At 39.8% G+C, this 23,570-nt stretch overlaps 1 protein-coding gene across 7 annotated transcripts in view; it reads right to left on the bottom strand.

The window, feature by feature from the left end:
* SYNE2 (spectrin repeat containing nuclear envelope protein 2) overlaps positions 1-23,570 on the bottom strand; it is a 257,594-nt gene that overhangs the window by 110,435 nt on the left and 123,589 nt on the right. For all 7 annotated transcript variants that reach the window (XM_034767822.1, XM_034767824.1, XM_034767818.1 and 4 more), the window contains 8 exons: positions 20,463-20,618; positions 18,212-18,352; positions 17,674-17,856; positions 16,455-16,592; positions 13,996-14,181; positions 12,766-12,888; positions 10,925-11,107; positions 4,591-4,716 (listed from right to left, as the gene is read on the bottom strand). In XM_034767822.1, coding sequence (XP_034623713.1) covers positions 4,591-4,716; positions 10,925-11,107; positions 12,766-12,888; positions 13,996-14,181; positions 16,455-16,592; positions 17,674-17,856; positions 18,212-18,352; positions 20,463-20,618 — 1,236 coding nt within the window. The remainder of the gene's footprint in view (positions 1-4,590; positions 4,717-10,924; positions 11,108-12,765; positions 12,889-13,995; positions 14,182-16,454; positions 16,593-17,673; positions 17,857-18,211; positions 18,353-20,462; positions 20,619-23,570) is intronic.

The raw sequence follows: 23,570 nt of genomic DNA, 5'->3' as shown, positions 1-23,570 counted from the left end.
GAGACAGAGAATTTATGAGGGAGAAATCAACTGATGGGTAGCTCAGGGCTGCGTCATCTTTATTAAAGACACCGAAAAACAAGGAAAAACAGACCCTAGTGTGACGCTGGCAGACTAGGTGCCAGCTCTTGCCACATCTGTAGGCATCAGCTGAGCACCAACAAACTCACACCTGGACACCAAACCAGCTCACCTGTTTGTTAGTTTTGTTCAAAATAGATATTAGTCTTATAAGAATGTATTAATGTTTAGACTCTATGAAGTGCTTGCGAATTGCTGCACTCATTAATCTCACTTGTAATGTCTGTAGACCATGTTTTAAGGAAATATGTAAGTATTGCTTTATAACTTTGAAAATGTTTTCTCTGAACTTGTGAACCCACGCACAAGAATTGTCTCCTCTGCCCATTCAGGAGGCCTATCAAGATTCAATGAGCCATTAAGGAACATCACAATACAAAGGATTAGTGAATGGCCCTATTAGATCTTAGAAATGCTACATGCAAGGGAGCTTGTCTCATGGACTGGAAGGCTAAATGTAAAAGATAAAACAGAGTCGCAAGAAAATTGTTCAGCTTTGTTGTCTGAACTCTCACGGGGCCAAGCATACTAAACTAAGGCAGAGATCCCCAGAGGTTACTCCTGGGTCCACCGTGAAAGACATTTTGAAATGACAGATTACTACTACATCTCTGTCATCTTTAGGAACCACAGATGGTATGTTTGTGTGTGCATGTTTGATTGCTTTAACCTGTAAATAACTCTCTCTTGTTTGTTTTTCCTAGTTAATAAACCTTTAGTTAGTTTATTACAGGATTGGCTACAAGCGTTGTGTTTGGTATGAGATCTGAGATACAAATTGAGCTGAGGTATTTGACTGATCCCTTGGGACTGGAAGTAACCTGAATATTTTGTGATCTTTGGTATAGGTGACCAATTATCACTAAGTCCAGCTTGCCTGGGTGGCAAGATAGGCTGGAGAGCCCAGGGGGACTGTCTGTGACTCCATGGTAAGACTATTACAATGCTCTAGGAGTTCACATTTGTTACTGGGTTGGTGAAATCTAACTGTAAAATGTACCACCAATTTGGGGTGTCTACCCTGCTTTTGACAACCTGCGCTGAGGTTAGCACTATTGGTCGTGAGCCACTCCAGACAGCGTGACACCTAGGAAGGGATTTTTATCTTCCCTGTCTGTTTAGTAGAGCTGCCCTACATCTCCCAAATGTGGTGTTAACAGTGGGACTGACTGTCCCACTGACTTTTGCTTCACACTGGACATTCCCATAATTCTCCAGCTTCCACTCAATACTCTATCTGCTGCCCCATCCCTATCCCTCAGGTGTCTAAGCCAGCCAAAGAAAGACAAGAGACAGGAGCAGACATGTCCTTTGTGCTCTCTCCTCTTCACTGTTGACAATGTATGTGGCAGCACTGCACGCTACAAGGAGCTAGTGTTCGCAGAGTTCAGCAGGGGAAAACGACTGCACACCCAGTTCAAGGCCTGTAGATAGCAGTGCAACCACAACAGCTGGCCTTGGTGTGATGGCTTGAAATACAGCATCAGTCTTGTTTCCAGACGCTGCTCACCCAGAGCATCATTAAAGCAAAGCAAATAACTACCCCAGGTTAGATGACACATCATGGGCCCTGTCTCCACTACAGTTTCTGCTGTTAAAAGGACCAGTGGAGCTGCATTGGTGCTGAATGACATTTATAGATTTTCTGAATATAGGCAAGGTCTTTGCATAGACTATTACTAAGGGGCCGGAAGAATTTTCTTTGGCTCTGTCGGAGAGGGATAGAGTGCTGCTGACATAAATACACCTTTCCTGACACATTGCAGCAAAACCCTCCAATAACTCCATCAGGGGCAGGAGAAAGTCATCAGCATGAAATACTGCCTGTATTTGGCAATGTGCTGCACTATCTAAGTTGTAGTTAAAAAGAACAACATTGCTATCTGCTCTGCTAATATATATAGCTGGGAAACTGTCTTGAGACAAGCAAGAGTAACATCAAAGTGGTGTGCTCACTCCTCCTCTACTCCAATCACTCTAGTGAGATGTAAACTCACCACTTCCCCACTCCAAAGCCTTCAGTGAGGTATGAAAGTCAAAGGCTAATATGATCACTAAGCAGGTGATTTTTTTCTTTTAAAAAAGGACAAGAAAATTAAATGGAAATAGCTATATTAAGAGGCAACTCTTAGGTTCTTAATTTAACCCACACAAGAGTCAGGAAATGACTCACAATCAGGATTAACATTAATTCACCATACGTTCAAACTATTGAACATATCTCTAGCTATACATTTAAAAGTTTAACTAGCAATCCTATGTATTATACATGTATAGGGCCCTACCAAATTCACGGCCATGAAAAATGCATCACTGACCGTGAAATCTGGTCTCCTACCATGAAATCAGGCCTTGTGTGTGCTTTTTCCCTATACTACACAGATTTCATGGGGGAGACCGGTGTTTCTCAAATCGGAGGTCCTGACCCAAAAAGGAGTTGCAGGGGGGTCACAAGGTTATTTTAGGGGGGGTCATGGAATTGCCACCCTTACTTCTGTGCTGACTTCAGAGCTGGGCAGCCGGAGAGCAGTGGTTGTTGGCCGGGCGTCCATCTCTGAAGGCAGCACCCCGTCAGCAGAGCACAGAAGTAAAGATGACAATACCATACCATGCCCCCTTACTTCTGCACTGCTGCCTGCAGAGCTGGGTGGCCGGAGAGGGGCAGCTGCTGACTGAGGGCCCAGCTCTGCAGGCAGCAGTGCAGAAGTCAGGGTGGCAATACCATCCCATGCCATCCTTACTTCTGCGCGGCTGCTGGTGGTGGCTCTGCCTTCAGAGCTGGGCTCCCAGCCAGCAACCACCGCTCTCCAGCTGCTCAGCTCTTAGGGCAGCTCTGTCACAAGCAGCAGCACAGAAGTAAGGGCAGCAGTACCGCAACCCACCCATACAATAACCTTGCAATCCCCCGACAACTCCTTTTTGGGTCAAGACCCCTCCAATTACAACTCTGTGAAAGTTCAGATTTAAATAGCTGAAATAATGAAATTTATGATTTTTTAAATCCTATGACTGTGAAATTGACCAAAATGGACCATGAATTTGGTAGGGGTCTATACATGTACAATGTAGGTGTCTTAAGGTTATCATGAATATATGCAGCAGGCCAAGCACTTCAGAGGCACTTCATAAAATAATTATTATACTTGTATGACTCAGTCATTTCCTGACTTTTGCAGGTTTGTATTTGACACCTTAATGTTGCCTTCATGCTTTAAAAAAAAAAAAAAAAAAAAAGTTTGCCCCCTATATAATCACTTCATCGACTACAAAAAGCCGCCACCTCTGGGGTGCTTAACAGCTAATGAAGCCACAGAACAACAGTTTAGGATAGGAAGGGGACACTAAAGACTCTAACTGCATGAGCAGAGAGAATTTAATAAGTAAAATATAATTAACCAAGATGGAATACAGCCATGTGTGATGGGGTGTACAAACCCCACACAGGCCGGGTAATGGTTACCGAACAGCTTTGCATCCAATCAGGCCTGTCCTGCCACAACTGCAAGGAGATTCATGCTTGAAGGAGAGGAAGAAGCTGGGATCAGCCAGTGGAGGACCCGGAAGGAACAGATTTTCGGTCCTCAGCTCCTGGAGAAAGCTCTGCTGAGAGCAGGAACTGCTTGAATCACTGCCGCCTATTGGAGCTCCCCTGAGGGGAAGGTGGGCCTAATGCAGAACAGTTACTTTGGGACTATTACCAGCGACTCGCCTGTCAGTGCTGAACAGGACTACAACCTCTCAGAGGATTCCTGAAGGAAAGGAGGCCAGTTCAGGGCTTGTATTAGTTAATTTGTGCTTCTTTTCCCATTGGATCTTTGATAGCCCAGGAAGGGGTGGACTCCCATAGGACTGAGTTAGAGGCTCAGTCTCCCACAGCTGGTGCCATGCTGACGCTGGACCAGAGGTTGGGTGAGTTCAAGAACCAGTCATATCCCAAAGGGGCACTGTGGAGACCAATCCTGTGATATCATGATACTGGGGCTAACACCCCAATACTTGCAGAAAGTGCCACTGCATCGTCAATAAGCACAAGTGATCTGGACTTTGCTTATATGTCTCATCTACAAAACAGGGCCTACAGCAGCACACACTGCTTCCCACAAACTCAAGACAAGTGCTGCCTACTGACTCACCAACACCACTTCCTTCAGCCCTCTACATGTCCTTCGGAGGTCTGACATCCACATACTGACCGTGTTTGATAATGCCTAGCTCCTGAGATCTGATAAATATATCTTAAAATACATACCTAACTGAAAAACTAAAGGTACAACCGTGTAACACTAGTTGGTACATGTCATCTTATGCATGAATAGTCATGCATACTGTGTTGAAATCTATTTGCCTACTTATTTTAGCCTTCACACATTGGGAAATGATTGGGAGGAAAAACAATAAGTGTTGCTGTTTACCCCACATTAGCATACAGGAGTAGAACTAGAAGCAAGTCCTGGTCATAGAGGTATAAACTACAGGTCAAAGAAAAAATTTTAAAAAAATTAAACTTGCCTCAGGGCAGGAAGCAGTCTGAGGAAACAATGGTTTTTCATATGACAGTTCACCCAGCTGGTTCTTTAAGAACTGCTTCAACTTTTCAATTTCTTGTTCGCATTCATCTGTCTCTTTTACGATTGACTGTAAAAGGATAATTTTCATTAGCCATTTTCAATTGATTAGTAGAATATAGAAACAAACTAAGCAGTATTGCAACGAATTCAAACCATTGGAAAGTCAAACAACCGTGTTCCTATATCTGTACCTAGGTTTAAGCATTTGTGAGCTGATTTTATTCAGTGTTCCCAAATTCTGTTGTCTTCAAGTTCTTTACTAATTTTCTCATAAACAAACATAAAATAATATGAAATAAAAATACTGTATCATAGCTGTGACTGGTAGCAGAGTAAGCAGCTTTGGCTATAACTATTTATAACAAAATAAATCTATGCATTCAGCTCCCTTTGGCTGTAAAACGTGAAGTCGGACATATTTAATCATATTCCCCAGGAGAGTTGTGTAAAAAGAAGAAATTAAAGAGAAATTGGATGATTTTGCCTTTTTGTTGGTTTCATGATACCTTATGAGAAAACCTTCCTACTTGTATTTGACATAGTTTAGTTCATTGTTGCAGGCTAACTTGCAACTAGCAAAAACAAATCATGCTGTGCAGCAAAGGTGAGAGGTGCAGGTCAAAGGGTAAATTCCATCTACAATATTTGAGAGACAAGGTGGGTGAGCTCTATGTAAGCTTGGAAGCTTGTCTCTCTCACCAACAAAAGTTGTTCCAATAAAATATATTAACTCCCGCACCTTGTTTCTCTAATATCTTGGGACCAGCTTAGCAACAACAGCACCACTATCTGCAATATTTGACAGTTTGCTAAACATTCGTATGCCCCTTAATGCTTCGGCTGCCATTCCAGAGGACATGCTTCCGTGCTGATGATGCTCGTTAAAAAAATAATGTGTTACTTAAATTTGTGACTGAACTCCTGGGGGGGAGAATTGTATGTCTCCTTTCTGTTTTACCCACATTCTGCCATATATTTCATGTTATAGCAGGCTCAAATGATGAGCCAGCACATGTTTATTTTAAGAACACTTTCACAGCAGATTTGACAAAACGCAAAGAAGGTATCAACATGAGATTTCTAAGGATAGATACAGCACTCGACCCAAGGTTTAAGAATCTGAAGTGCCTTCCAAAATCTGAGAGAGATGACGTGTGGAGCATGCTTTCAGATGTCTTAAAAGAGCAACCCTCCGATGCAGAAACTACAGAACCCAAACCACCAAAAAAGAAAATCAACCTTCTGCTGGTGGCATCTGACTCAGATGATTAAAATGAACATGCACTGCTCTGCTCTGCTGTGGATTGTTAACGAGCAGAACCCATCATCAGCATGGATGCATGTCTTCTGGAATGGCAGATGAAGCATGAAGGGACATATGAATCTTTAGCGTATCTGGTACGTTAATATCTTGTGATGCTGGCTACAACAGTGCCATGGGAAAGCCTGTTCTCACTTTCAGGTGACATTGTAAACAAGACGTGGGCAGCATTATCTCCTGCAAATTCTAACCAAACTTGTTTGTCTGAGCGATTGGCTGAAGTAGGACTGAGTGGACTTGTAGGTTCTAAAGTTTTACATTGTTTTATTTTTGAATGCAGTTTTTTTTGTACATAATTCTACATTTGTAAGTTCAACTTTCATTATAAAGAGATTGCACGACGATACTTGTATTAGGTGAATTGAAATATACTATTTTTTTGTTTTTTTACAGTGCAAATATTTGTAATAAAAAATAAATATAAAGTGAGCACAGTACACTTTGTATTCTGTGTTGTAATTTAAATCAATATATTTGAAAATGTAAAAAATATCCAAAAATATTTAAATAAATGGTACTCTATTATTGTATAACAATGTGATTAATTGCGTGATTAATCGCGATTAATTGTTTTAATTGCTTGACAGTCCTAATCTTAAAATATGAGAACAGTGTCCCTCTTATATGGGAAGTCAGGACACCCAGCTATCCTCTTTATACCCTCTAACCTGAGTGTTATTTATATAGCACTGTAGATATGCATAGCACTCCATAGGCCAAAATACAAAGACAAAGGATCAAATTAATCCTTGGTGTAAGCTGATTGATGACCTAACCACAAGGAATTTACAAACCAACAGCACCTAATTCCTTTTTGTTTCTGTTATATTTCACTATGCTTTGTTATGCTGGAATTTAATCATGATTGCGTCTGACGAAGTGGGCATTCACCCACGAAAGCTTATGCTCCAATACATCTGTTAGTCTTAAAGGTGCCACTTTGGTGTTGCTTTGATAAAATTATTAGGATTGTTCTATTACAATATCTTGTGATATATGTAAACCGAGAGTAATATATACATAAACATTCATATGCCCCTACACAGTTAAGTATTCAAAATAAATACCCAAGTGTTTTTTAAAAAAATAAGAGCACATTATTTCCATTCTGGTTGTCTTTACAACAGAGCACTTACTAAATTTCTGATGCACAGTTAATAATAAAATGTTCATGCTTTAATACACTTCTTCCCTTGTAATATCTTCACCAGACAATAGATTTATATTAGACTACACTTGCTTTCAACCTACACAACAGGACTGGAGAGTCTTTGCTGCACAGTATGACACCCAAGTTGCCAAGAAATGCAATTTTTCCAATCTGTTTTCTAATGAAGAAATCTCATTTAAAAATTGAGTTAGATTTGTAGGAGATAAAGGCAAAGAAGCTGGATATGAGTCAACAGTGTGCCCTTGTTGCCAAGAAGGCTAACTGCATATTGGGCTGCATTACTAGGAGGAGCATTGCCAGCAGATTGAGGGAAGTGATTATTCCCCTCTATTCGGCACTGATGGGGCCACATCTGGAGTATAGCATCTGGAGTTTTGGGGCCCCCACTACAGAAAGGATGTGGACAAATTGGAGAGAGTCCAGTTGAGGGCAACGAAAATCATTAGGGGGCTAGGGCATATGACTTATGAGGAGAGGCGGAGGGAACTGGGCTTATGTAGTCTGCGGAAGAGAAGAGTGGGGGGAATTTGATAGCAGCCTTCAACTACCTGAAGGAGGGTTCCAGAGAAGATGGAGCTAGGCTGTTCTCAGTGGTGGCAGATGACAGAACAAGGAGAAATAGTCTCAAGTTGCAGTGGGGGAGGTCTAGGTTGGATATTAGGAAAAACTATTTCACTAGGAGGGCGGTGAAGCACTGGAATGGGTTACCTAGGGAGGTGGTGGAATGTCCATCCTTAGAGGTTTTTAAGGCCTGGCTTGACAAAGCCCTGGCTGGGATGATTTAGTTGGCGTTGGTCCTGCTTTGAGCAGGGGGTTGGACTAGATGACCTCCTGAGGTCTCTTCCAACCCTAATCTTCTATGATTCTATGGAAATGCCGAGCATAAACATTATATTGCCTCCAACAAGTAAAATGTATTTCAAAGCAGGAAAACTTATACCTAAGGGCCCATCTGAACCAATGAGAACCATGTAATAATAATAATACTTTGCATTTGAATAGCATCTTGTATCTGAGGATCTCAATGTGGTTTGCAAACTTAGCTTCATAATATACATCTACTTCACAGGCCTGCCACCACCTCCATTTTACAAATGTAGGACATCAGAGGCTCACACAGGAAATCTGGGGTAAAAAATGAACAGGACCCCAAATTCATGACACTTAGGTACATCTTCACCACAAGATGATGCTTCAACACTGAACACTGAAGTACACTGCTGCAGCCCCTGGAGCCCCAGCCTTCCCCCAACTATAAGAATGTGCATACCTTTTGGCATATTCCATACCAGCACCTCTAAATCTTGGGCATATAAGCACACGTCTAGGATGATGTCTACCTTCATATGCTAACAGCAGCAGGTATGAATTGCCAAACTGCCCAGCAGTGGAACAACAGCCCCTGAGGTGCTAAAGCACTCCCGTTAATAGAGAACAGTTTAAAAGGTGTGTTTAAGAAGAAAAAAACTTTTGTTTGATGACATCATGCTGAGAAATGCAGAGACCCATCTTATAATATATGGAGATATACCTATCTCATAAAACTAGAAGGGACCCTGAAAGGTCATTGAGTCCAGCCCCCTGCCTTCACTAGCAGGACCAAGTACTGATTTTTGCCCCAGATCCCAAAGTGGCCCCCTCAAGGATTGAACTCACAACCCTGGGTTTAGCAGGCCAATGCTCAAACCACTGAGCTAGCCCTCTTGGACTGTTTAGTCCTGAGCCTCCACTCTCCTCCTCATCCAGAAATATTCAAAGATTCCAATGCCAGAATGGACCATTGTGATCATCTAGTCCAGTGGTTCTCAACCAGGTACGCAGAGATCTTCCAGGGGGAACATCAACTCATCTAGATATTTGCCTAGTTTTACAACACGCTACATAAAAAACACTAGCGAAGACAGTAGAAAACTAAAATTGCATACGGACAATGAGTTGTTTATACTGCCCTATATACGATACACTGAAATGTAAGTACAATATTTATATTCCAATTGATTTTATAATTGTATAGTAAAAATGAGAAAGTAAGCAATTTTTCAGTAATAAGTAACAGAGGGGTAGCCGTGTTAATCTGAATCTGTAAAAAAGCAACAGAGGGTCCTGTGGCACCTTTAAGACTAACAGAAGTATTGGAGCATAAGCTTTCGTGGGTGAATGCCCACTTCATCAGACGCCTGATAGATTTCCATTCCATATGGCTAAATGCAGTGCCTTGCGTGGTGTCAAGTGGCATGGCGTCTGACGAAGTGGGCATTCACCCACGAAAGCTTATGCTCCAATACTTCTGTTAGTCTTAAAGGTGCCACAGGACCCTCTATTGCTTTTTTCAGTAATAGTGTGCTGTGACGCTTTTCTATTTTTTTGTCTGATTTTGTAAGCAAGTAGTTTTTATGTGAGGTGTAACTTGGGGGTATGTAAGACAAATCAGACTCTGGAAAGGTGTACCGTAGTCTGGAAAGGTGCAGAGCCACTGATCTCATCTGACATTCTATATAACACAAGTCATAGAACTTCCCCAAAAATAATTCCTAGAGCACATCTTTTAGAAAAACATCCAATCTTGATTTAAAAATTGTCAGTGATGGATAATCTACCACCATCCTTGGTAAATTGTTCCAATGGTTAATTTCTCTCACTGTTAAAAATTTACACCTTATTTTCAGTCTGAATTTTTCTAACTTCAACTTCCAGCCGTTAGATCATATTATATTTTAGTCTGCTAGACTGAAGAGCCCATTATTAAACATTTGATTCCCCAGTGGGTTCTTATAGACTGTAATCAAGTACATGGTAATCTTCCCTGTGTTAAACTAAATAGATTGAGCTCCTTGACATATTGTCTAATCCTATAATCATTCTCATGGCTCTTCTCTGAACTCTCTCTTGAACATCCTTCTTGAATCGTGGGCACCCGAACTAGACAGACTATTCCAGCAGTGGTCACACCAGTGCCAAATACAGAGGTAAAATAACCTCTCTGTTCCTACTCGAGATTCCCATTTATGCATTCAAGGACTGCATTAGCCCTTTTGGCCACAGCATCACACTGGGAGCTCACCTTCAACTGATTATCCACCAGGACCCCCAAATCTTTTTTAGAATCACTGCATCCCAGGATAGCTAACCTCTATTAGAAGTCCAGTTGCAGTACCTAATATGAGGTCAGGTCAGGAGATATCCAGCTTCAAAATGATAAGCAGTACAAGTTACAGTGGAGGAAATTGGCCCATTGTGCTTTACTGATAAGAAGAGATGACATCCTTTAGAAATAACTCCTTCAGCAACAGACTAGTCACATTTTCATAATTATTGATAATGTAATTAAATTACTCTAAAATGCTAGCTATATAGAACAAAAATATTTTTATGTTCTGTATAAAGTTGTAGGATCTGAATTTCAGCGGTGCCGAGCACCTGCAGCTTGCATTGACTTGGGTTGCAGGAGCATAGGTAGTCAAGTGATATAACAATTAACAAAGCCACTGCTATTGTGCAATACCAAAAACTACCACAAGGTGCCATGAGGCATTAGCTATCTGGGAAAAGAAACTCGCATCACTTTTAGCTGAATTCCAAAATTAAATAAACATCAAGACAGTTATAGCATGTTTTGTCCTTATATTAAATTACACAGCAAAACCAGAGATAAGAGACCTGGCAAGTGTACTATGGTCCTGTCTTGACAATCATGTCTCGTCACCAAAGAAATTATTACCAATTTAGGGAATTTTGTATGAAATTTCAGAACAAATGAATCTGATGTCAATGCAAGTACTTTACCTCCAGTAGCTCATTTTGTTCCTTGGTACTTTTTTCTAACATTTTCAGTTCTTTCATAAGTTGGCCTGTTCTTTTGAAGACTGAGAGAGGTTGCATTCTCATTCCTGGTAACCTAAGACCTTCTTCGTAGCCCTTTATCGCAGCAAGGGTCTTCTGCAAGGGACTGATGTGTCCAAGTATAACCTAAAAATGTAAGTATAACCAGAATGTGCTATGAAGAAGAAACAATGATCACTTTTGTCATGTTGTTAAAAAGTTCTCTTATATAAATTCTGCAGGACTGATTTTGGACCTTCTCTCAGTTTACCTTCAGAGAATTTTTACCTCAGAATGTTTTCAAAAAATATATGAGACTGTACAAACCAAGAGGAGTGTGTCATGACACTTGCAGGACAGGGGCCATTGGGAATATTTCTGTCCATCTTGTGGACCTGAGGCGTATTGTGGAAATGCTGCACGTTACCGAAAACACATATGCAATTAGCACAGAATATTCTACCTGATAAATAAGTGCAGACAGAAAGTCATGTCTAATGTACTATAGTTTTACTGAGTTGTTGGGTAATTTTAACATTTCAATGATCTCCATCAATTTCAGGTGAAATCTGCATGACTCTGTGTAAAGGTTGCTGGACCTGTTTATTACCTTGTCACACAGTCTTCATCAGAAATTGATGGAGCTCATTGAAACGTTAAAATTACCCAACCACTAGACTTGCTTTCAGCAGCTTTCACTAAAATGGTGGTGAAAATGGGTCTAACTAGCAGAACCCTATCTACATTATGGTTCACAAGTGTTCAAATCAGTGGGAATGTTTTGTATATTTCTCTAATGTGGACAAAGGCTACAAATCGGGAAGGAAGAATACTGTTTTCAAGGTGAAATATTTCTTCACAATATTAATCACTTCTCCATATACTTTAGCAGCTACAAGTGACCTTTGGGTAACAGAACAGCAAACATATGACCAAACTTTCAGCTTTCCCCTTAAACTGAATCCACAAATTTTGCATGTAGATGAACTGAAAATGTGGCTTGTAGACACAGGGAAAAAATAATTAGAAAATATCTTTAATACTTTGATTTATTGTACCCGGGGATGGAAGGCAGAACATCCTGGCCAAAATATCCTTGCAATGAAGTCTTGAATTGATAAATAATCATGGAATTATAGAAATGTAAGACTGAAAGGGATTTAGATAATAAGACTTTGCACATATATACACTTTTCCATCCGATGATCTTCAAGTGCTTTGTAAAAAACAAATGAATTTGCCCTTTTGAGGTAATATAATCACCTTCATTTCACAAAATGAGGACAATAAGGTACAGAGAAATTAATATCAACTTTTGCCTCAACTTTTGAGTGTCCAACCTGAAACCTAGGGCCTGATTTTCTGAAGTGCCAATTGCCTGCAGTTTATGTTGATATTATCTAGAGTTTGGATGGTCAAGACCTCTGAAAATCAGGTCATAAAGTTTCCAGAAATGGAGACACCAAAAATTAATGTGCACTTCTGAAAATTTAAGCATAAACAACTTGCACAAGGTCACAGAGGAAATCTGCTGCAGAGAGAAACAGAACACAGATGTTCCAACTCGTAGTCTCATGCATTAACCACAAGGCCACTTAATTTAATTGTGAAAAAGTTCCTTCAGCCTTTGGGTTATGGGAATTACAGCCATAATTTCCATAATATACCTACTCATTATTGTCCTCAAAAGCAAGTCATGCATCATAATAATTTGTTTGCCTTAATAAGCCATCTTCATATCTGTGAAATGTGTTGATTTGTTTATTCAATGTAAGAAAAAAAGGTTTAATAAGATACATACACACCTGTCCATGTCTAAGATGCTCTTTAGGAGAAAAATCTAATATATCTTCTGTTGACAAGATCGTCTTAATTTTGGCAACATTCTTCCCTATCACTTTCACTTCAGATTCAATGGCATCCACCTCCTAGATGTTTTGAAATATCCAAAATATTTGTGGACTATGAAATTTCATTTTACAGCCACATGAATTGTTATTGTGTTTATTATTGTTGTTAATAAATACCAAATAAATTAATGAATTACCAGGTCTAAATTTTATCAAAATTCTAAATACATTGTACTTCAATAATTTAATTGGAAGTAAATTTTCTTCTAATGCAAATTAGAACCACAAAATGTGTGGCTTTGATTTAAATGTTTCATATTAATAACAAATATTTTCAAGCTGCCCTTCAAACATATATAAATAAAACAATTTGTATTATACAATATGTTTTGACTGGAAACATATCAGAAAGAGGTATTAAACTGAACCTTACTAAAAAAATAATAATTATGTACAATATCAGAGATTGAATGCTGCTGCATTTACAGTACATTCAACAGGTATTGCTGATAAGAAGCTAGTTGCTATCAATCACACTGTCTTTCACAGGCTCCTTGTCATAACTCACATAGGGAATTCGGTATTAATGGTCAGCTAGTCAGGTTTAATCCCTGAGTAGGGAATCAAAATAACCTTGAAGTCACACATGAACTACTCTTGGGCTTGTATACATGGGGAAGTTTACTGGCTGAACTATTTTGATATAATTATACACACACAGCACCCTGTACGGACATTGTTATTCTAGTATAAGATTGCCTTTTTCAAATTTAGCTTATGTTGCTTTGAAACTGTATGAGTTAAACCAGAAAAAGGCACTCTATATTGGTATAACTCCCCATGTGCACACTATTATTCTGGTGTAACTCTAGCAGAATAATTATATAAAAGTATAGTTCTGCTGTCAAATTTCTCTGTGGAAACAAGCCCTTTGAATAAGCTAGTAATAAGCATTGTATTTCTCCTCCTCATAGAGACAGAAGGCACATCCCCCAAATTATTTTACTATTTCTCTTGCATTTTACAGCTTAATTATCACATTGGGATTTTTTTTTAAATGATGCATTTACCTATATGTTATTCCTATCATTAAAATGAGAATGCTTGCATTCTAATGGCAAATAACGTATACGATCTAATGAAACATCAATAAAAGGCTATTTTTTTCAGACTACCCAGACTTACATCAGCCATGTGCTGGATCTGTGGAAGAATTTCCACTATCTTTTGCTGTAAAGATGTTACTTGACCATTTACTTCATTTATCTGTTGCACTATATTTTCTGTTTCAAAGATTACTGATAACTCATCCAGTTGTGAATAGATGGTATGTAGAAGATTTTGCTTTTGTTCTGAATCTTCCAATGCCATCTAGAAAAAATAAAATAAAAACATCACCATGTTTGAGGCACTTAGATTGCCTGATTCACTGATGCACCTCAGCTCAGATACAAACCTCGTTGCATTCTCAAATACTTTGGCCTTTCAGCCCAAAACATACTAATGTTTCAAACTGTAAAGACTCTGTTTAAATGCAATAATGTAATCCTTGGATTAACAGGAGTCAGTGAAACTTTCATAGAATTTTGCATTCATATTTCCCCTATGGCAGATTACACCATCTATAATATAGAACAACCTACCATGGAAGGCTACAATACCACTAGTAAAATCCGAGGCACAGCAATGACATTCTGATGACTTTTTACATAAAAAGCCATGTCCTGAGAGCAAATGATTCTTCTGGGCTAAATTCATGCCTTCTCATGCCAAAACTCAGTCCCTGGAAAAATCATGGAGCAGGTCTTCAAGGAATCAATTTTGAAGCACTTAGAAGAGAGGAAAGTGATCAGGAACAGTCAGCATGGATTCCCCAAGGGCAAGTCATGCCTGACTAACCTAATTGCCTTCTTTGATGAGATAACTGGCTCTGTGGATGAGGGGAAAGCAGTGGACGTGTTATTCTTTGACTTTAGCAAAGCTTTTGATTCGGTCTCCCACAGTATTCTTGCTGGCAAGTTAAAGAAGTATGAGCTGGATGAATGGACTATAAGGTGGATAGCAAGCAGGCTAGATCATTGGGCTCAACAGGTCATGATCAATGGCTCCATGTCTAGTTGACAGCTGGTATCAAGCGGAGTGCCCCAAGGGTTGGTCCTGAGGCCGGTTTCGTTCAATATCTTCATTAATGATCTGGAGGATGGTGTGGATTGCACCCTCAGCAAGTTTGCAGGTATCACTAAACTGGGAGGAGTGGTAGATACGCTAGAGGATAGGGATAGGATACGGAGGGACCTAGACAAATTAGAGGATTGGGCCAAAACAAATCGGATGAGGTTCAACGAGGACAAGTGCAGAATCCTGAACTTAGGATGGAAGAATCCCATGCACTGCTACAGACTAGAGACCGAGTGGCTAGGCAGCAGTTCTGCAGAAAAGGACCTAGGGGTTACAGTGGACGAGAAGCTGGATATGAGTCAACAGTGTGGCCTTGTTACCAAGAAGGCTAATGGCATTTTGGGCTGTATAAGTAGGAGCATTGCCAGCAGATCGAGGGATGTGATCATTCCCCTCTATTTGGCATTGGTGAGGCCTCATCTGGAGTACTGTGTCCAGTTTTGGGCCCCACACTACAAGAAGGATGTGGAGAAATTGGAAAGAGTCCAGTGGAGGGCAACAAAAATGATTAGGGGGCTGGAGCACATGACTTATGAAGAGAGGCTGAGGGACCTGGGATTGTTTAGTCTGCAGAAGAGAAGAATGAGGGGGGATTTGATAGCTGCTTTCAACTACCTGAAAGGGGTTCAAAGAGGATGGATCTAGACTGTTCTCAGTGGTAGCAGATGACAGAACAAAGAGTAATGGTCTCAAGTTGCAGTATGGGAGGTTTAGGTTGGATATTAGGAAGAACTTTTTCACTAGGAGGGTGCTGAAGCACTGGAATGGGTTACCTAGGGAGGTGGTGGAATCTCCTTCCTTAGAAGTTTTTAAGGTCAGGCTTCATGAAGCCCTGGCTGGGAAGATTTAGTTGGGTATTGGTCCTGCTTTGAGTAGGGGGTTGGACTAGATGACCTCCTGAAGTCCCTTCCAACCCTGATATTCTATGAACTAAGATTTCACATACAGAAACCAGTCTTTCCACCATTCTGCCCATGGCGTCAAATTCCCTCTGATAATGTTACAAAAACCTGACACTTGAAATAACTTACCACAGTCCACTTTAAAGTGCATAAGGAAACTGATTTATGAATCACAATTCACCTCAAAATGCTTTAACAAATGCACAAGAACCAAACAACTGATCTACTAATTCTAGATCAATGCACTGCTTACTAAAAACAACAGCATGACTTGTAAAATCTGATAAACTGTAAAGCAGTGCAACAAATAGACAATGGGCAGGACACAAAGTTTATCATTTTCTGAGACAGATCTATCCTCCTATGGCTGCTGACATTTTTTATCACTGTGGTCATTTTTCACTGAAGTTCACTGAAGTTCAAATTTTCAGTGGACTTCCTATTTGTACCTAAAAATTTTGTTGGTGCAAAATCCATACCTACATGAGCAGGAGATACTTAGAATAAGCCACATAGTTTTTGTAATTTGGGCTCCATGTACAGAAATTTTGTATATACACTTACTTGAAGGGCTTTGGCATGTTTACTCAGGGCTTTTGCAGAGTCAATTTCAGCCTCCACAGTTAACAAGCGATTGGTGGTTTCTATCCATAACTGCATGCTCTTCAAGAGTTCCTCATATTCCTCCATCTTACTAGTGGCCTATAAAAAAATACTTATAAACGTATGTTCTGTAACACCGGAAGTTAACATCCCTTATAAATGAAAGACTAGTTATATTTATTAGTAAGTTCTGAACTATGTGGTATTATTCTGCTTGAATCAGGGTTAGCACATTTGACTGAGAAAACAGAAAATCTGAATTCAATCCCCAGCTCTGCCACACTTTGTGTGTGACCTTGGGCAAGCCACTTAATTTACCTCAGCTCTATCTTTAAAATGAGAATAGTACTCTCCTACTTCTTAAGGGTGTCGTGAGAATAAATCCATTAAGAAGTGTGAGGACCATATCGTATTTATACAGAGAGAAATCCCTAACTGTGAATGATGGAAGGCCTAATTCTCCACTGGCATCCACTAAGGACTTACATCAACAGAGTTTGGCCTGATTAGCTGAATGACTTTTTAGCTACATTCTGGAAAAAAAACACATTTAAGGGGGAAAATTAAAGAACACTCAATATATTTTTGTAGGGTTTGGTGAAATTAACCTGGCTATGAAATAAAGAAGCAGGATAAAATGATCAAAAACACTTGAATGCTTTAGGAGCTTAATTCCCAGTTTTATAAGTGATTTAGGCACTTAGGCCAAGATCTTCAAAAGTATTTAAGCATTTAACTCACATTAAAAGCAGTGGGAGTTAGGCACCTAAATACCTTTGAGAATGTGGGCTTAGGAAGCCTAAGTCCCACTGAGACTGCAATGAGACTGAGGCTAGATCTACACTGGGGGTGGGGGGTGCAGGGGAAATCGACCTAAGATACGCAACTTCAGCTACGCGAATAGTATCTTAGGTCGATTTACCTGGTCGTGAAGACGGCGGCGAGTCGACCGCTGCCGCTCCCCCGTCGACTCTGCTTCCGCCTCTCGCTGCAGTGGAGTTCTGGAGTCGACGGCAGAATGATCGGGGATCGAAGATGCGATAAATCGATCCCCGATAGATCGATCGCTAGACGTACCCTTAGGCTCCTATGCCATGCAGGCCCTTTTGAATTTTAACCATAGTCTCTACTTTAATGTCTGATCCTTTATTAAACCAAACACTTGTAGCTTTGCCTTTACCTTGTTTAAGAGTGTGGTTCTGCGCTCAGCATGTTGTGAGACCTGCTGGTACTGCTGCAAAGGAATCATTAAGTTGTCCATCCATTCTTGTGCGTGACATGGATCCTTTTCTGCTATATCCTGCACTTCTGAGTCCAGTTCATTCAGTTTGTAATGCCAAAGATCTAGCACATCCCAGATTGTCTGCATATGAGAATATGGTAAAAAAAAACATTAAGGTGAGACCTAATTCTGACAGGATACATATCTAATTTAATGTTTCCTGTGTGGGGCATGTGAGTTTTGAATTTGCAAAGGTTCATGAACTCATATGACTAGTACAGAATGTTCTGTATCTACCCTGGGTCACTCATGCCTAAGGCAAATGAGAAAAAAAATCTTTTGCTGTGAGCTGAAAGGTTTTGAAAGTATTCATCAAATAGATGCTTCTGCGTATGCAGGCAAACACAACAGAAGGTCCCTTGACAGTCTCCTAAATCAGATTCAGTAACTGGACCCGCAGTCTTCAGACTCAGAAAAGGGACTTTTGAGACATTACCTTTTGAATTTCCTTGGCTTTTGCAATGTTTTCACTCTTGTGTTGTAACATCTTTTCAACAGCTTGCAGGCCATTGTTAATATTCTCTACTTTTTGATTCATCGCATAATGAGGAGAGCTCTGCAAGATTTTGGTGCTAACCTGTCATAGTAAAGGGAAAAGTTATGCAGGTAACAAAGATCTGTTTCTTTATTCATAATGTCTCACAAAAAGTTTCAGAATTCTTTGTATTACTTCCTTGACAAGTCACATAAGAATGTAAAGGCAGAATTAGATTTGCTGTGAGAAGCAACAGTAATATGGTGTTGAGTTCATGGGTCATTCAATAGTTTCATCCCACTAAAATGACAGGTGGAACACAGCATTAAATACAAATCAATAGAATATAGTACAATATTGGGTCACATCTGCTGGTTTCTGTTCTGGCCAGCAATGTAAGGCTAGGTCTACACTACCCGCCTGAATCGGCAGGTAGAAATCGACCTCTCGGGGATCGATTTATCGCGTCCCGTCGGGACACGACAATCGATCCCCGAATCGACTCTCTTACTCCACCAGCGGAGGTGGGAGTAAGCGCCATCGACAGAAAGCCGCAGAAGTCAATTTTGCCGCCGTCCTCACAGCGGGGTAAGTCGGCTGCGATACATCGAATTCAGCTACGCTATTCACGTAGCTGAATTTGCGTATCTTAAATCGACTCCCCCCTGTAGAGTAGATGTACCCTAAGAGATACAACCTGTACTAGGGAAAGGACACACTCCAGCTCCTCACTCTAAAAAATCAAAACTGAACTATTATCTGCCAGCTGATAGCACTGTTTTGCCTGAGAAATAAATATCAAGGTTTTACACATTTCCACTATATTAATGCTCAGATTCACTACAAAAATAAATAACTTTAAGGCCCCAAAACCATCAAGTGCAGAATCTCTCTCAGCAGAACTCCTCAGGAACAAGAAATAGGGATATTGAGTACCATGATTTTTGTGTAAGTTGTGGTAAAATTTTCAAAACTGCCTAACTGATTTAGGCACCTAAGCCCAATTTTTTTAAAGGGACTTCGTTTAGGACTAGTCTGCACACAAAAATTGTACTACATTAATTATACCACTGTAGTTAAAGCAGTACACCGTCCTTAGTATGGATGCAGTTATACTGGTATAAAGATGCTTATACTAACCAGCACAGCTTACAGGAGTATAATTTATACCAGTATAACAGCATCCTCTCTGCGGGGTGTATTGGTATAGCTATTACAGTAAAAAAAATCATGCTCCTATTTTAAAATACCTATACTGATACATATCAGACCTTGGGCTTCCAAATGCCTTAGTCACTTCTGAAAACGGGACTCCTTAATCACTGGGGAGCATGAAAGCAGTGTGCACCAGAGAGGATACATTTTGTTTTTTTTCACCCCTTTTATTAGAATCAGTAAAAATGATTAAACAATATAAACAACAATAATTCTATGCTTCTAGGTTAGAATTTTATCTCAAACTTAATAGACCAGTCTGATTCTCTTTTTCTTCTTGTTTCACACCCTGCAGTCCCTCTTAAAACTTTGACAGCTTTGCTCTAGAAAAACAGATGATATTTCATGTATTATGCATGTATTGTACTTTGGGAATACCGAAAATACTGAGACAATGTTAGTTATCTACATTAACTGGCGAGTTTTTTAGGGCGCCACAGTGCTCCAGGGGTTGCTCTAAAGAATTATGGCACTAATAATACCCTGCCATGTGCGCAGCTCTGTTTATAAAAGTATTTGTTGAACTTCTTGATGGCTTTGAAATGCCCACAAAACAAAGACATATGTTTTGAACATCTCTTCTCATCCAGCTGTGTATGATACCATGATGAGGTTTCACACTTACTGGGAAACAGAGGATAAAAAACACTATAGGTCAAGTTTAAGAATAAGATTGAAGGGAAAGAGAACAGTGGTGTTCTGGAAGGTATAAAAGAATGTATATGCTTCTTAGCCTTACTGAATCTGTCATTTCTTCATGTAGCTTAATTAAAATACATTTTATACCCTAATTTGTTGATTGCTATAATATTTTAAAAGGATACAGAGGTAACACATGCAATTTATCTGTAGTTTATACATTTGTACTAAGTGTGGAATGCAAGTAAAATTAGCATTTATACCAACTAACATTTTCAACTGACACTTGTAGTTATGGCAATATTATAGCGTAAAAACATTCTAAATAAATAAATACGTGAATTTCACAAATTATTACCTTCTCTTCTAGGTCTTGTAATGTTTTCTTGCAGTCTTCCAACTGTGTTTCAATATCTGCAGGAACTATTGTATACATTTCTGAATACTTGATTCGTAGTTTCTCCATAATATCCTTAATAGTTTGATTATCTCTGTTAATTATACTCTGAATCTCCTAAAAACATTCCAGAGAGGTTTCAGCACTTATAAAACACCAAAAACTTAAACTCAGTAGGAACTAAATGAGTCTTCTACCATGATGTTGATTTAAATAAGTTGTTTTCACATTACAAAACCTGACTTGACAACCTATGCTAGCAGATTAAACCTGAGATACATTCACTGGTTTAGACAAATGATGCTTTTCAATCTGTAAGAACTAATTAAACTTGATACCACTCCATGTCAAACTATTGTTCCAGTAATACTTATTGACAGAAATAATATATGATTAAAACGTTAAAGTGCTTCTGTGATTTAATGTTCAGCTTTGTGACATTCCTGTTTCAATTACTCAATTTTTACTTCCAAAGAAGTTTTAACAGTTTAACATTATTCTAACAGCTACATTACTATAATAACAACACAAAGACCACTAAAAGCAACAGCCTCGAAGCTGAAGTGTCTGTTTTCATGTAATTATGTAGAACTGCAGAGCAGAGCTCCTTTCAAAACAGTGTGTTCCAGTTCCGTTGAGGAATGTAGGTTTTGTGAGACAAAAGAAACCTGAACAACTGTCTGCAGCCTGTGGCCTAGAAACAAAACCTGAACGAAGTCCTCTCACAGAAAGAAGGAAGAAGAAACTTGTTTGTTAGGCTTTCTAAAATGTCAGGTTGCAAAATTTCTTGTTTTTACAGTTACTTTCCCCTACTCTCTGCCATTTTTGTGAGGTGTCAAATGTTAAGTAAGTTATTGGGCAAAGTGATAAATTCCTATTATGCACCGAGAACTTTTTATTTTACTGTTAGACTATGGGGTGATGATTTTTATAAAGTTTAACCATTCCCCATTAAATCCTAACCTCCATTTGGGAATCCTGTCCCACACCTAAGTACCATGCAGAGAAACACGGTATCAATGGATGAAATTACCGGTAAGTTTTCTTTCCCATTTTACTGTGACAACTGGGTCCAACTGTAAAGAACATAAAGCATCTGTACACCAAATACAACACAAAGAAGCTTACTGTAACAGTACCACAATTAAGGATGTGCCAGTATTTATGGGCTCCCAAATAACCAGCATTTGAAAGAAAACAACTCTCTGACCTGCAGTAAGCAGAAAATATCCCTTTGTAAAATGGACTTCCATATCAGTATATAAATACAAATATGCAGTTAATACTTTTTAGCTGCAAAATTGTGGTACATAAAAGCTTCCCAATTTTGTCCTAAAGAACTAGATAATAATGATGATTATTATTGTTTGTATTACTCTAGCACCTAAGAGTACTAATCATGGACCAGGGCTCCACAGTGCTAGGTGCTGTACAAACAGAAGAAAAAGATGGTCCCTACCCCAAGGGGCTACATAACATTACCTCACTATCTGCAGCTTTATCCTACACAGGTGCTACTTTAAAACACGGCCAACTGCCTTAGATAGATAAATAAGCACTGCAGTTCATTTTTGTCAGTATTTCATAGACTAGAATCATAGAAATGTAGGTCTTGAAGTCCCTCCCCCTGCATTGAAGCAGGGTTAAGAAACCTAACTGCAGTAGCCAAGGTGTTTCTTATATTAAATATAGGAAAGAGAATATTGCACATATTATTCTTCTATATATTTATTTTAAGTGAAATTGGGGGATTTTTCAGTACTCTCAGTAGAAGGAACACTGCAAATACTGAGGTTATGTTATTTAGTCAACTAAGGAAACTGACTTTTTTTTTTTTTTAAAGGGCATTGCTGATTCTTTTGCCCTCCAATTCCTGGCAGTGGTATTGGGAGTACTGTCTACACTGCTTCATTTTGCCAGGGGCATCCCTCCCGGTCAGTTTTCCACCCCTCATTCAGCTACAGTAAGCACAATGTAAGGAGTCCAGCAGGAATTCAGAGGTGGGAATGGTAGCCTTCTGCTCTTGGATACTATAAAAACCTCATTGAAATAGCAGCATTGGCCTGCAAGTACTTACAGAGTGAAAAACAATTCTTACGGACAAGTCGGAAAGATTTCATAACAGTAATGCTAGCTCATGAACTCCCTAGATATGTATTTGCGTATTCCACATGGCGTTAACTCCCAAAGAAATCCCCAAGCACATTATCACCATTCTCATATGTTCGTATGTTATTCCCTGCCCTCAACCCTTCGTCATCTTGTCTCTTCCAGACTGTAAATTCTATGGGGCAGGGATTGTCACTCTGAGTTTGTACTGCACCCAGCACAACTGAGCCCCAGTCTTCACTGGGGCCTTCAGGGTCTACCGTAAATAAATGTATATTATAATATTAATCCCCAATAACAATAATTAATCCACATAAGGGAGTTTGTGAAAGAAAACTACAGTTTAAATAAGCCACTCATGCAAGGTTAACAACAAATACATCTAAATGATATAAAGGTTTTAGAAAATGTGTTAAAATCCAGCTGTAAATCTAAGGGCTTGTCATGCACTAACTCTGTGTAGACAAGCTGGGGTGTAAATCTACAGCGCAGTAGCTTGCCGCACACAAAGTCACCAAGTGGACCCTGCTGCTGTGCACTAAAAACTTTGTGATGCATTTTGATCTACTGCTGTTTGAAGTGGATTACGTTTGAAACAACAGGAGGTCAAAGTGCACTGCGGAACTTTTAGTGCACAACAGCAAGGTTCATATGGCCAGTTAATGTGTGGCACGCTACAGCACTGTAGATTTGCACCCCAGCTTGCCATGCACGATCTCTCTCTGTATTAGGGTTACCATATTTAAAAAATAAAAAAAGAGGACACTCCACGGGCCCCAGCCCCGCCCCTTTCCCACTCCGGCCCCGCCCCAACACAGCTCTTTCCCCGCCCCTTCCCCAAAGTCCCCGCCCTAACTCCCCCTCCTCCCTCCCAGCCACGCGAAAAGGGCTGCCCGGCAAACCGTAAAGCCGGTAGCGCTCGGGCAGCCCTTTTCGCGTGGCTGGGAGGGAGGAGGGGGA

This window comes from Trachemys scripta, chromosome 4 (genome assembly GCF_013100865.1).
Source record: "Trachemys scripta elegans isolate TJP31775 chromosome 4, CAS_Tse_1.0, whole genome shotgun sequence".
Classification (NCBI taxonomy): Eukaryota; Metazoa; Chordata; order Testudines; family Emydidae; genus Trachemys; species Trachemys scripta.
This window is presented reverse-complemented; position numbering and strand designations above follow the sequence as displayed.